The 14496-nt window shown below is 34.0% G+C and overlaps 1 protein-coding gene across 1 annotated transcript; it reads right to left on the reverse strand.

The window, feature by feature from the left end:
- Positions 1 to 1605: 1605 nt before the first annotated feature.
- Positions 1606 to 12147, reverse strand: LOC107487604 (SNARE-interacting protein KEULE). Its single transcript, XM_016108274.3, has 22 exons — positions 11980 to 12147; positions 11647 to 11844; positions 10105 to 10163; positions 9522 to 9603; positions 9071 to 9149; positions 8709 to 8759; positions 8521 to 8617; positions 8377 to 8409; positions 7145 to 7270; positions 6862 to 7053; positions 6678 to 6761; positions 6494 to 6592; positions 6292 to 6368; positions 4898 to 4994; positions 4012 to 4137; positions 3763 to 3858; positions 3510 to 3626; positions 3353 to 3430; positions 2693 to 2880; positions 2373 to 2463; positions 2192 to 2281; positions 1606 to 2068 (listed from the first exon to the last, which is right to left on the reverse strand). Exons 2-22 carry the CDS (start codon positions 11717 to 11719, stop codon positions 2027 to 2029), a joined length of 1977 nt encoding a protein of 658 aa, XP_015963760.1. The 5' UTR covers positions 11720 to 11844; positions 11980 to 12147; the 3' UTR covers positions 1606 to 2026.
- Between the last annotated feature and the right edge of the window lie 2349 nt (positions 12148 to 14496).

Below are 14496 nucleotides of genomic sequence, written 5' to 3' on the forward strand. Positions count from 1 at the left end.
CGATGCTTAAGTTAGCAAGGGTATTAAGCAGATTTTTAGTAGAATCAGAGTATGAGTTATACTTGGGTGCTCCAGTGTATTTATAATGGTGTGGAGTGACCTACCCTTGAGATAAGATAGTTATCTTATCTTATCTTTGAGTGAGGTCATCTTATCTTATCTTTCTAGGGAGCCGCCTTATCTTTCTAGGCTTTGCCGCCTTTAGATTTGGGCTGTGCTCCTTTATTGGGCTTGCGTTGGGCTCCCATGGTGATTGTGGCCGAACTCTTTGAGAAGAGATCGGGTAGTCCTGACCTGAAGAGGTCGGTCGACTTATCTTCGATCAGCATGGGTCGTACAGCTCGACCCAGGGCATGAATAGTTATCCAACAACAAAATTCAATCCAATGATGTTATTCACCAACAAAAAATATGCTCAGGTTCAGGAATTGTAAAAAATCAAATACACAGCAATAATCACCAGATTCAACAGCAATTCTAATTAAAATTTTCTTGGGTTCAACAACAATTCTAATTTATTCAAGTATTCAACTCTAATATCCAACAACAAAATTCAATCCAATAATGTTATTTAGCAACAAAAAATTTGATCATGTTCAGCAACAATTGTGAAAAATCAAATACAACAGCAACAACCACCAGATTCAACAACTTTAATTAAAATTTGCTCAGGTTCAACAACTGTTCTAATTTATTCAAATTTGACACTAAACTAGTGAAAGAACAGGGTCGAAAATTCAAACGGAGCTCACCCGGTTGATTCGTTCCGAGACCGCGACGAAACAAGAAGACAATGACCACCACCACCACCTAACAAAGCAGAAGCTGCTTGACTGGTTCCATCTGCTTCTGCCGCCGACGAAGCGAATGCAGGAGCACGAGATCGTGACAAGCTTATGAGTGCGAGACCGAGAGAGTGATGAGGTGAGTCTGTGAGAGACTGAAAGTGACGACTGACGAGGTGAGGGGAGAGACGAGAGAGTGACGCGGTGAGGGTGAGGCATGAGTGAGACCGTGGAGTGTCAGGAGAAAAGAGAGATGAGGCTGGGAGTGGGGGGTTCCATTCAGATTAGGTTTTAACAAAAGGGGAGAGGGGAAAGCCTCTGAAAACGACGCCGTTTGCAGGTAAATTTAAAAAAAAAACCACAACCCGGACCGGGTTGCATTAACTAACCGAATCGTCGGTTTTGATGAAAACCAGCCGGGTCGAATCGATTTCCACCAAGTCTCATGCTTGTATGGTTCAATAGGTGACTCGACCCGAGTAGATGATCGGGTGACTAGATTTTCGGTCGAACCGGCCGGGTCAAACCGGGTTTGAGACTTGAAAGTAAAAACCCCAATCAAGAATTCAGCTAAAAGTTGAACCTATACAGTTTTTTAACGATTAACCAATTTTTTAAAAATATATTTTATATATAAATATATTATTTTATTATATTTGATTTAATCCGATTTAATTTCAATTGAATCTTTGAACTTCTAACTTTACCGAATTAATAATCAATTTAGTTTTTAAAACCTTGATTTTTATCACCCTTAAATCAGGATAAAGAAATCCACCCATAATAGAAATTATAAATTCAATAATCATTAAACTCTCAATTTATCACTCTATCAATCCTTTCACTTTAAAAAGAATAATATGGTGCCTTACATTTGATACGACCAATTCTTCTCAAACAACATTTCCATGGAAAACATGGTGTTATTGTTTAGCATTACAATTTTCCGCATCTCTCCTCTACACAAGTTTCCTTCCAACTTCATTAATTCCAATTTGGATGAGTCTCTTGCCAGAAATATTTATATTAAGGAAGCGGGGAAAAAAGTAAAATGCGTCTCTAACCGTTAAGTCGTTAACCAATGAAGAATTCCTAGCATATGCACAATCTGTCACTCAGCAGCTTGGCTGAAGCACAGCTCAAATGTTCAAAGAATTTGCTATATTGACATGATTAAACTCTACGAATACAACAATATTTGACAAATATAATCTCATCTTTCACTTTCCAAGCCCATAGAATCATATCTGGAGATCATCCAATGCCGTTAGCAACTTTAATTTCTGCAATAAAACAAGATATTTTGCAGCGATCGTTCAGGTGAATTGCAAGCACAACTGAATTTAAAAATAGAACAAAAAAAAAAAAGAACTGGGGTGTTGGGGGGGAAGGGGAAGATGCAATACCGTAATAAATGTTGCAGGATCATCGAGACTTGTCGACCCTAGAATAACTTCCCTCCTCAGCTTACTGGTAAGCTTGTGGCAAGCCCGAAGCTGAACATTTTAAAACAATATATCAGAGAACAGAAAAGATGGAAAGTGGTTAAATGACACCCTCATTCGATCAAATCAATATTATTCAGACCTCAGATCTGGTTGCTCCACCAACAATGAATATAAATATCCGCTGTCCCATCTTCTTGAAATCACTGGATGAGTGTTTGAGAACCGAATCACTGTGCGACAGCAGGAAAAGATGAAAATTAAATGAATATTTTGAAACCAGAGGACAATTGCCAATTTTGTCTGATGCATGATAGTCCTACAAATTACCTACATAATGGCAAGCTTAAGCCAGTTTATGCAAATAAGCAAGGAGGATTAGTACCATAGTTCGTGGATAAGCTAACACTAAAAGCATTTATTATATTACAATTTTTTAATGAAGAGAAAAGAAAGTAAAACCTTGAATATCCATCATCAGAGCCTCGAGGTCGAGCCCAAGTTGGTGTGCGCCTTGACCTCATGGAATGAGCAGGAGGATTTTGATGTAATTGAGCATAAGGAACACCGTGGACAGTTGGATTTGGGTCATTTAAACATGGATAATCCTCCTTGGACAATTCATTTTTGTTGATCTTTTCAATGAGTTCCTGAATAATAGATATTCTACTCATCACATATGACGCTAAGAAAAAGCTTCATAAGCAACTTCTTGAACAATAGTAAAATATTTTGACTAAAATTGTCATGCTAAAAAAAAATGAAGTTAGCTTTTGTTTCCTTTACAATGAGATTAAAAGATGTAGTAAACAACTGTTTAGTGAATACCCTTTCTGGTTTTTATTTTTTATTTTTTTTATTTATGGTTAGTTTTTAAGGTATAGAAATTAACCAGCATATTTACATGTTTCTTTATGTAACTGGAAAACATATATACATTAAAAGGGGGAAAAACAAACCTTCAAACTTATCCTTTATGCAATGTTCAAAATCAAATCAGGAAAGAAGTGTGAAATTTGTTCAACAGTTGACTTATGTATACTCCCCTTCTAATGAAATTTTTGTAAAGTTAATATTTAATATGAATTTAATGTGTTAAAATCGTATTCACTTAATTTATACCTCTAATATGGGATAAAAACGTGACAGCTGCCATGTCTCTTCTTCACCAGAACGATCTTTCCTTGCTGCACGCTTTTTCTGACAACTTAAAGAAGCACGTTTCAGACTTAACTAAAGCATTGAAAGGTCACATATTTGTACTATAAGTTACTGTTACCTTTATATCAAACTTAAGAGCAAATGCACCAGTTGAAGTCTTTTTGGCTTCTGGCTGTCCCACAAGCATTCTCAAATTATTTATCGCAATCATATCTTCATTTGTCAACCTTGCTACCTGAAAGCATTTTAAAGATAAAAACATGGCAAGCCACCAATAGAGATTAGGCAAAAGATCATAAAATTTCTTCCTTGACATTTTAAATGAACACTAAGCGGTAATGTAGCTGCCACCAAGTCTATGAAAACTACACCTTCACCAAATTTAGACCAGTTTCTCCCTCAAATTTCTCAGGATAAATGGCTGCGAGTATCATTAACAAGCGTAACTTATTTTCACGGCTAGCATCCTGCATAAGAATAGCAATTAGAATGAAATTTAACCAATGAAAAGGCAGTGGTTTCATTTTTAATTTCACAAATTATTTTGCACAGAGAGTTTTCTCTTAATCAAACTATGTGTATCCCTTTCTTTTCCCATCTTAGAAGTTAGAATTACTTACTTCATTTGTGGTCAAAAATTTGATCACATCTTTCATCCCTGCATCTCCAAAAACTAGATTTTGCTCCAGTTGCCCAATATCCCGAAGCCTCGACTCCCTAATGATTCTGTTAATTTTTCCAGCAATCTGGACAAAAAAGTGCACAGTGGTAAACATAAAACCCATTATCTTAACCAACTTCAATATCATAATTCATGTACAAAGTGAAACACACACAAACTCTAATAATGTCAATCAATTGTTGAAGAAAGAACAAGCTTCATAAATATGTAACAAGTTTAAACACAAGATCATTTATTCAGTAATCAATGGCAAGAATCATGATGGAAGCAACTGAAACTTCTGATGGATATCCATATTTTAAAATAATATATATATTTTTTTGGTGACTATTTTAAAATAATGACAAATATTCAAATGTTCACAATAGTCATTTTTAATTAGATAATACTTCATACATGAAAAGATACAAATGAATCATCAAAGTTTTAAATAATGATGGGCACATTTTTTCTTCTAGTATAATAATAAATACTCAACGATACATAGGACACAGTTGGTTTGATTATGATCTGTAAATTAGGATTCACAGTAACTTTCAAGGTAGGGAACCTGCTGATGCAGCAATAAACCAAGGGAAGATGGCAATGGCTTTCATTGTTTTTGACACCACATTTTTTATGTGCTTTCTTTAGCAAAGAGGTGGTGAGGGAAGAGCAAACAAAATTAATTGTCCCACCAATCCACAATACAAATATAGTATTACAAGATTGAGAATTTCCTTGAAGATTTTAACATGTATTAGAAGACCTCTTCTAGGTAGCTTCCAAGTGAAGACAGCACCATTTTACTTTAATTATCTGGATTGCCATACAAAAGAACTAACCTCTACATGGAGGGAAAGCTTGTCAATTTGTTCACTGTATTGTGGAAGTGCTTGCACCATCTTCTGTATGTCCCTTGTGGACATTTCACCACTTCCTCTATAAAAGAAATGCAAAGTTGTGTCAAGTTAATGATGACACTGACTAGTTGAATGAATAAAAATTACAATAGACTCCAGATTTACTCTTTACTAAACAGGTATATGTAAGAGCTTGGTTCCACAAATATTAGGATTAGGCAAGAACACAGAAAGAAGAGTAGAAGAGAATGGACAAGAATAAGAGGAGCTGGAAGATATAAGGGTGATATTCTCCAGATCTCTGATTTATTCAGGGAAGAGCAAAATACTAAAAGGTAGAGATCAAGGTAGCCTCTACCCAGCCTACATCCTTTCTTCCCCTACTAATTCCTTTCAACCCTCTTATATACATTCTCAATCCTCTCTCCTATAACAGAATTCATGCCTCACTCACGCCCTCCCCACTAACTTTCCAGCTACCCTATTTTTTACATCAGCTCGTGCCACTCTATTTTCATTTTCAACTCTCCTTCTTTCCATTTTTCTACAGTAAATAAACGTTAGAGGAGCCATTTTACTATTCTCTTCTCAAAAACTTAACTGCCTATTTTCCCTCATTCTTCTTATTTTCTTCACTTGGGTACTTAACAGTATATTCTTTCAAACTAGGAAATAAACATGCCTTGTTTATTTTCCAATTACCGACTTTGATCGTTTTATACAACAGGTGAGATTTATGATAGATACAAAACCAATTGCATGCAGACCTATCAGTTTCGGCTTTTAGGAGTGTTAATCCTTGACATGATATCATAATAGCCTCTACGGATCAAGTGATTAAGAGTGCAATTCATTTTCAGTACAATAGAGGGTACTATTGGCAAATCATTCCCAAGGATGAATGTGCAAAGGGATACCTAAGGAGTCTGCTGGATTTTTAGCTTCATGGTGTTAAGTAGACCAAGACCACTTGTGTATGGCACCCAAACAAATTCTGAACAATCAAATAACACATTCACATAGTGCATATGTTATTTTGAAACAGTTGCAATACATTAATTGTGGTAATATAGGGTGATGGAGGAGTGACAAATAATGATATTAAATGGTAACATATATAAGAGTAACATCAGGCTTGACAACATAGGAGAGAAACAAGATTTCTTCCCAACATGGTCACACAAAATTAAGCATCCAAGCTACGAAATTATCATCATGACATAGGAAAGCATTTACATAAGAACTACAGAATTAGGCAAATATTTTATTTATTTCATTATATCATACTACCATTAATACAATTAGTTCTTAACCAACAATCTTTTACATTACGCTGCCATTAATCGAACTCGAAAAATTATCAGGGATTCACTCACCTTGAACCATGTTGGATTTGTGCAGCTTTGTTCTTTGAAATGAAGTTGGTCATCTTTTCGTGCAACCGTTCACTAGCCTGGCAAGGGCATGAATATCAAAATGTCATCATGTTCCATAAGTGTAATATAGTATAGATGACCTTACATACTTGACTGTAAGCCTAAACTACCATATGCGTTAAAAACTAATAGCAGAACTTACATCTGCAATATGAGCATGGCGAAGCTCAAGCCATATAGGATCGTGATCTTCCAAAAGAACCTCTTTCTTCTCAGGTAAACCACCATCTTTTCCAGGAACCTTACAAATGCAATAGATTTGAGTTCATATACAAGACAGTGGACAAAAATCTTCAATGGGCACGAAAAGAAACTCTAGAAGATACCTCATGGACATATTTATTTCCATCCATATTTAGCAAATCATGGCACATAGCATCATATGTCCATTCATGTATCACAGGAGCAATCTACATCCAAAATGGTAACCTCGTTGTAAGCAATATAATACAGTAAGTTGAATTAAAATTACAAGTCCAATGCTGTGACCAAAACATGGAGATAAGAAACCTGATCGATAGTTCTATCGATGATGAGCAATTCACAGGTCTCAGTCTGAGGAAAATTAGGTATAGTTTTTTTATATTTTGTGATACAGTCCCAGACACCAGCAGCAAGCTTTGTTGGAATAAGATCACGAAAAGTAGTCATCGTTGTTGCATCGATGGTCTTGGCAGCACGAAAGCGAACTGTAGGAAATTCCTAAAGACAAACTTATATGATTCAGTTATAGAACATTGATGACAATTTTTGTCTTCGTATCACAGAGTGTCAAACATCACTGACAACATACTCTTAATGAAGCAAAAACCGTGGCAATCCGCATAGCCATCACATTTAAACATGCAACAGCTTTATGATGATTCTCCTCGTCCCCAAACAGTTCCTCTAAAGCTCTCTCATTATTGGTGACAAAACCCTGCGTTAATTTGACCAAAATTACACACCAGAAAAATGAGAATCACTAAAAAGTCAGAGAATGGCCTATATACTCAAAAATATCAGATAATGAAGAAATTAAAACTAATAAACAATTCCTTATTAGCACATTTGATGGTTGATATTTATCTCAAGGGAAGGAACCTCCATAAATAGATTTCATGAATTTTGCATTCCAATAATGTAGCTTTACATATTACTATCTTTTTTAGTTAGTGTGGTATGAATAAAATCATAAAGAACAATGTCTAGCACAGAATGGATGTCTGCATCTGTGAACTTAAAAAAAAGCCCTTTATACCCTTTTGTTAGAGATTTTTTAAAGGTAAGTATATATATATATAAACCCTAAACCATAAACCCTATATCCTCATCAAACCCCACAAGGTGATAAACCTGCTGGGCTACCTTCTTTTCGGGATCTGACTTCACCTAGTCGGAAATGCATGGTTGCTATTTTATCAGAAACAAAGGTTTCTAACCTATGAAAGAAACGCTGAAACAGCATTTTTCCTGGGTTTTAATTTTCTCTTCTTTTAATCTTATCTCATTATTAATTATTTTTACAGCTGTCTTTTTATGAAAAAGCTCTTTATAAATTGTAAAAAGCTCAAACAAATGCCTAAAAATTTCACCCCAAATAGAGCCTTTAGCTAATTTAAACACATACTATCACATTCGAACCACACATCATGATTTTTCAACCTTTTACTTCTGTGAGAACAAGTTACTTTAATCCTTGTTAGACAATTGGCCCCAAATATCGCAGATCCAGCCACAGGCATAGGTTCTTGTTTGTTTAATTTGTACCTGGAGAGGTTTTCTTTTTCCCCAATTAACATGAACTGAATTGGAAGAACAATAGAACATACCAATCTATCATTCAACTCTCAAGTCTCTTCCATGGTTACATGGACTGGAAGTGGACAAACTCATCGAAAACTTCTACATGTCATAAGTTCTGAAATATACTAACGCTTACTACTAAAAGGGAAGAAAAAATGAGTATATTCATTAAAATCATGAACAAAGATAACATGTAGTAGTATGACAGACAAGCAAGTGAAATGAAGTAGTAGAACATACCTGACTGTCTATGGCAAAATACTCCAAATTCATCTGCAGTGTGTCAAGTTAGTAGAGAAAATAACAATCAGCAAAAATACATTGTTTGGCATAAAAATATCAATTCAAGTGCAATATATAGATCCTAAAATAAAGAATATTCACCTCCCTTAAAGCACCTATGCGAGGCAACACCAACGCATCTTTCTTTATCTCCATCACCAATTCTCTGGATATAGATGAACTAAAGAAAACAAACGCCCTGCAAGAACATAGTACAAAACATGCTTGAAAACCAACAGTGGAAGTCAAGATGAAATTTAACAGATAGGAGATAATATAAAAACTCATACTTCCTGTATAAGGGTGTCCTCCCAGACATGTCTGACAAAAACATAATGATGCTGTCAAGAGAAATGAGGAGAGACAATCAATAAGTACAGACAATATCTATAAGACTTGACAGCACAGATTAGTTAGAATGACCAACAAAGCTAAACTTAATATGTAGCCATAAAAGTACAGAATAATTATTCTTCAGCAGCAACAACCTTAGTTTTTTCCAGTAGAACCAACAAATTATGCAAAAGTAACTGACATACAGCTAAGAAATCAGCCTCTACTGATAGAATTATGCATTAGTCTAGGAACACTCTCAAGCTAATGCAAGATAATTCATTACATATGCCACAAGCATAATAAAGAGGATATGTACTTCTCTCTAGTTGGCTGGATGAAGTATATAGCATCCATGGTGGGCAATGGCTGCCTTCGTTTGTATATGTCTTCCACCACTACAAAAAGAACAGCAAAATGTCATTCCATGCAACAAATGGAACTAGTTATGCAAAATGCAGATGCTACCAGAATAATTTAGTCTCCTCTTTTACCTCAACAAGAGAGAAAAAAGAAAATTCCAAATTTAGGAACAGCTCCCAACTCTCTCTCAGAGTTACCACTACTCACTACAACATGTAATCACCTTTTTTTATTCTTTTGATAAAACAACAAATCAGAGAGAAGTAATGGGGTAAAAAAATAAATCATTGGATGCAGATATAGAATTTTTATCAATTGGAGAAGCTTATCAACATGAACATAAAGGATTAAAAAGAGAGCAGAAAGAGGAAAAGTGAAATCTCCAAAAGCAATCTTGTGATTCTTACATGAAACACCTTCATCAGTGATATCAGCCATCTTGCAAGAGTGAGACATTATCTTGACAGTAAGTTTGTCCATTATTAATACCTGCAGGCAATCAACCAATGAAACAAGGGTAAACAAACTCTGGAGCTGGTTTAATATTTAGTAATAGCACATCCGTCCAGAAAAAAAATTGAGATAGAATCCATAATGATGAATGATCCCATTTCCTTTAGCTGCTTACTGCGAGACATTCAGGGTGCAACATGTAGCCATATATCCAATAAATGAAGAGACGTCATTTAACAAGGTGACATATTCAGAAGAGAAGATTCATGAATTTGACCATTTCCAATAATCAACATCATAAAAAAATAATAAAAAAAAAGACGAAAAAAATTAGGGAAATAATAATGCCACTCCCATTTTTGATAATGTCACTCCATATATGATTTTTTTGCATTGTATGTTTGCAGAATTTTAGAAAAAAAGGAGTGGCAATATCCATTCCCAGAAAATTATAGATAGAAGGGGTAACTCCAGTTGCCTCTATAGTGCAATTTAAAAACCGGAGACATGATTTATGAGATTGAAGGCATTTTGTACCTTCCATGTTGATTTTGAATCCCCAGTTTTTGCAGACCTGAGCATTTCATGTAATAATCCTGGAGAAAATTTTAGTTCACATATATTAAACTGGATGATCAGATCAGGAAAAAAAAGGCAAAACGTTTTTTTTAAGGCAATGTATGATCAGAAAATGTGAAGGGGGAATTGAAAGATTCCAATACTAATCACTAGCTGAAGATTACCACTTGAACTATAAACTATTAAACTATTAAATATATTTGCAAATCTGTCTATCTGCTATCGGTCAGGACAAAATAATGCAGTCTCTTTACATATCTGTTAGAGAGCCTCCATAATAACCATGAGCTATGAATCTAGAAAGACCATTTTATCCCAAGAGAGATAATTTCAATAAGTTACCCTGAGTTCTATAATTCTTCTCCAACCATAAGTCACCAAGTAACAATATAGTATGCATATTACACCACCAAGAAAAAAGAAATTTCACTCAAGTTTTCGTAAAACCTCTATGTTTCAGGAAGTTGCTCCAACCTTAATAATTCCCACATTGACAAAAAGGTAAGAAATAGCCTGCATTGTTTCTATTTGGCAGCTAAGCTCTGCTATGTTTACAAGGCCTATCCCAAGCCCGGAGGTAAAAAGGGGGTTGTGTTAGGACTTCAACAGCCAATGTAAAATTTTTGAATTATGCAACATGGAATTAGAAAAATGTCTGCAGAGGAGTAAAGTCAACATCCTAGTATCCATCAATCAATAGGGCAAACTTAGTAGAGCAAAGAAATTAAGAACCGTGCTGCCACTTAACGTTCCCATTAGAAGGGAGCTTGAGCTCAAACGGGACGATAGAGTTCCTCAAATAGCAGAAGCAGTAGATAGTTCCTCTTTTAAACACCATAACTGTGAAAATCTCTGCCAGCTATATATTATAACAACGCATTCAGACACAGTGGTCTAAAACATATCCACTGTGACACGATATCCTTCCACAATTAGCATCTCCATTCAGTAAGGCAAAGCATCATATCCAACATACCATAATTAAACTCAGATTTCCAGCAACATAAGTGAAAAACAAAGATTACCAGTTTCATCCCAAAACCAATACACCTGATCAAGAAGATTTCACTCCCCATTAGGATAAACTCCATAGAACTCCCTCCAAAAGCAACTAAATCTGTTTATTATCTCCAGAAACAGGTGCCATTGCCAGTAAGCTTCAAGTTTTAAGGCGTTAACTTGCTTGCATTCACTTCAAAACGGTGTTTTTACTAATAAAAAAAAATCACCCCAAACAAAAACCATTCAAGCATTCATGCGCCAAAACACAAAATACATTGTATTCACTGGGATCATAACCAATGTCGGCAAAAAGAGAAAATGCACAGAATAAACTTCAGCATCAACTTCAACAACCAAAAATGCGGATAGAAAAAAAGAAAGGTACTAAATTACAGAAACTTCAAGAGAGTTCATAACTCTAACCAAATCAATCACGGAACGGAATCTAAAATAATTATCTCCTTTTCTTATTGAAGAGGGAGAGAGAGAGGGCCTTACGCTCGCGGCTAATTTGTTTGAAGTTTTTGTAATCGGAAGCATAAGATGAGGAATCGGAATCTGACATAGACATTGTGAATTGATGGTGATTGTGCTGTTACCCTCTGTCTCTGTGCCCCCAAACCCCACATAAAGAAACCGAAACGATGAGACCAGAAACCAGAGGCAGATCGCCGATTAACCGGAAACCTGATCAGACTGTGATACCAACAACCAAAAAAGAAGAATAGTTTCTTAAATTACAATTAAGATATACATGTATTTAAACCCAAATGTGAAGATCACGGCAAGAGGATAAAATCGTGAATGTGTAGAAAAGGAGGAGAAGTATACGAATGAATGTTGAAAGGACCACGACGTGTTGAATTGTGGAGAGCATTGAAGGGAAGGGGTCGTTGTGTTGAGGGACGAAAATGGAATTGAAAGGAAAGGAAATTTCGCAGAAGAAAGAGAGTGAATAATGCAATTGCCCGGTTCAGGACGAGGTCGTGGACCGGAACGGGAGAAATAGGGAACCGGGAACAACTACACTAAAAAGCTGTTGCCGAACCGGACTCTCACTTTTCCACTCGGTGTGTACCCTCTTCCTCCCTTTCTTTACACAGTTGCTCTCGCCATATTTCTTTAACTTGCCAACATTTGCGCGTGCGATATTAATAAAAATAACTCGCCATGTAAAATTATTTTAAAAAACGGATATAATTATATTATTGTATAAAATATTTTATACTATCAATACATTAAAATTAAATTTATTATTATTTAGATTTATTATTTTAATTAGAATTTAATTTTAATGCACTGTCAATATAAAATTTTTTTATACGTGTATTCAATCACATAATGTCATATTAACAAAAATAGTTATATTTTACATTAAATTACATAAATGATCATTCAAGAGAATAATTATAATTACATGACTATATAAAATATTTTATACTGTCAATATATCAAAATTAAACTCTTCTAATTAACATGGTTGTTTACAAATATAATATAGAAAATTATTTCAATGCATTTTCAGTATAAACAAACTTTACACAGACAACCAATAAAAATGAGTTAACAAGCCATATCATAGTTATCTTGCTAATTTTAATTTTTAAAAATAAAAAATTAAAAAATTAGATCTTCATTTTCTTTCATTTTTTCAACTACAGTTATTGAGTTTCTAGTTTTTTTTCTTCCATGTGTTTTCTTTTTTTTTATTTTTTTACGAATTTTTTCTCTTATCTCATTCCAGAAATTAAAATTTATTGTACAAATTAATTAAATTTCACATTTCTCTGTTTTGCTCTTTTTGTCGATATTGTACTACAATTCATTATCGACTTTTTAAGAATTTCTTATTAACAACTTGTGAAGAAAATACTCATCTTTAGTTATTTGACAAATAAGACTATATTTATGTTCTTCTATTTAAGATTATATATAGGATGCTCCTCTTTAAAGATAATATTATTTATGTTCTTCTATCTAATACTATACAAACATTTAATTAGAGTATATTTTTAGTTAAAGCATACAATACTATATTTTTTTATTTTAATTTTTTTTTTGTATAATTTGTTAACTAAATTGACTAAAAATATTTTGTATAATGCTATAATTTGTATAAGTAGAACTTCCCTTAAAATTTTGTTATTTTATTCTCTCTCGATTCTGTGCTAATTGAAGTTATTAATGTAGGTACCGAAAAAATATTTATAGAGATATTATGAGTAATTTTAAAGAAAAAGATAAAAATAGAGTTGAAATAGATCTTGATATGAATCATCATAAAATTGAGATGACATTAAATGAAGAACTAGAACCTTATGAAAGCATGGAGTTCCCATGGGTACGCTAGAAAAAAAAAGGATTTAGTTTTCGCATGGGTCGTGTGACTAAATCGGGAATAGATGGCGCAATAATTGGTCAAGAAATTCTTTGTGCAAAAGAAGGGTTTCAATAAAAACAAAAAAAAAAAACAAAAAAAAATATGCTAGAAGAGAAGATAAAATCCATGGAGTACTTGATGAAACAAGGATAGATTGTAATGCAATATTATATGTTAAAGAGGAAAAGATCAATGGTTTATTTCTAGATTTATAAAAGACCATAATCACAATCTTGTCACCCTTAGAAGTGCATAATTTCTCCAAGTATATAGAAAGAAGACCAAAATACAAAAATGAATCTGGTTTAACTTATAGTAAAATAGCACCTATCTTAGCTACAAAGAGTGGTATGGAGAATGGTGGAGTTGACAATATTAGTTTTATCAACAAGATGTTATAAATTACTTGAATAGAAAGAGACAGAAGAACTTAGAAAAGGGAGATGTCCAGATAATGTTATCCTTTTTAAGGATTGTCAACTAAAAGATGTTGAATTTTTTTTTTATGCAGTCCAAATAGATATAGATGAACAACTTACAAATGTCTTTTGGGTTGATTCAAGGTTTGAAAAGGCTTATAAATATTTTGAAGATGTTACTTTTGACCCTAATACCTAACAAATAAATATAGAACGTCATTTGTGCCATTTACTGAAGTTAATCATCATCAACAATCTATTCTGTTTGATTGCGCTTTGTTATGGGATGAAACTGAAGAAACTTTTGTTTTGTTATTGCGTAAATAGTTGCAAGCAATGTCTCATACTTGCCCAAAAATAATTATCACTGATCATAATAGTGCTATTACTAATGTTGTATCAAAGGTGTTTCAAAATATCAAGCATCATTTTGTATATCATAGTGAATTCAAGAATCAATTATATAAATGTATTCATTGTTTTATCACTACTGAGGAATTTGAATCTAATTGGAAAGCAATGATTGATAGATTTGATGGGAAGATAATC

This window comes from Arachis duranensis, chromosome 1 (assembly GCF_000817695.3).
Source record: "Arachis duranensis cultivar V14167 chromosome 1, aradu.V14167.gnm2.J7QH, whole genome shotgun sequence".
Taxonomy (NCBI): Eukaryota; Viridiplantae; Streptophyta; class Magnoliopsida; order Fabales; family Fabaceae; genus Arachis; species Arachis duranensis.

What these genes read in the sequence shown, in the direction of transcription:
- LOC107487604 (XM_016108274.3), bottom strand. Translation starts at nt 11,719, where the DNA reads ATGTCTATGTCAGATTCCGATTCCTCATCTTATGCTTCCGATTACAAA. An exon ending in AATTTTTGACCACAAATGAA is followed by an intron (nt 3,859 to 4,011) that starts GTAAGTAATTCT and finishes ATTCTTATGCAG; the next exon opens with GATGCTAGCCGTGAAAATAA. An exon ending in TCTGATGATGGATATTCAAG is followed by an intron (nt 2,464 to 2,692) that starts GTTTTACTTTCT and finishes GCTGTCGCACAG; the next exon opens with TGATTCGGTTCTCAAACACT.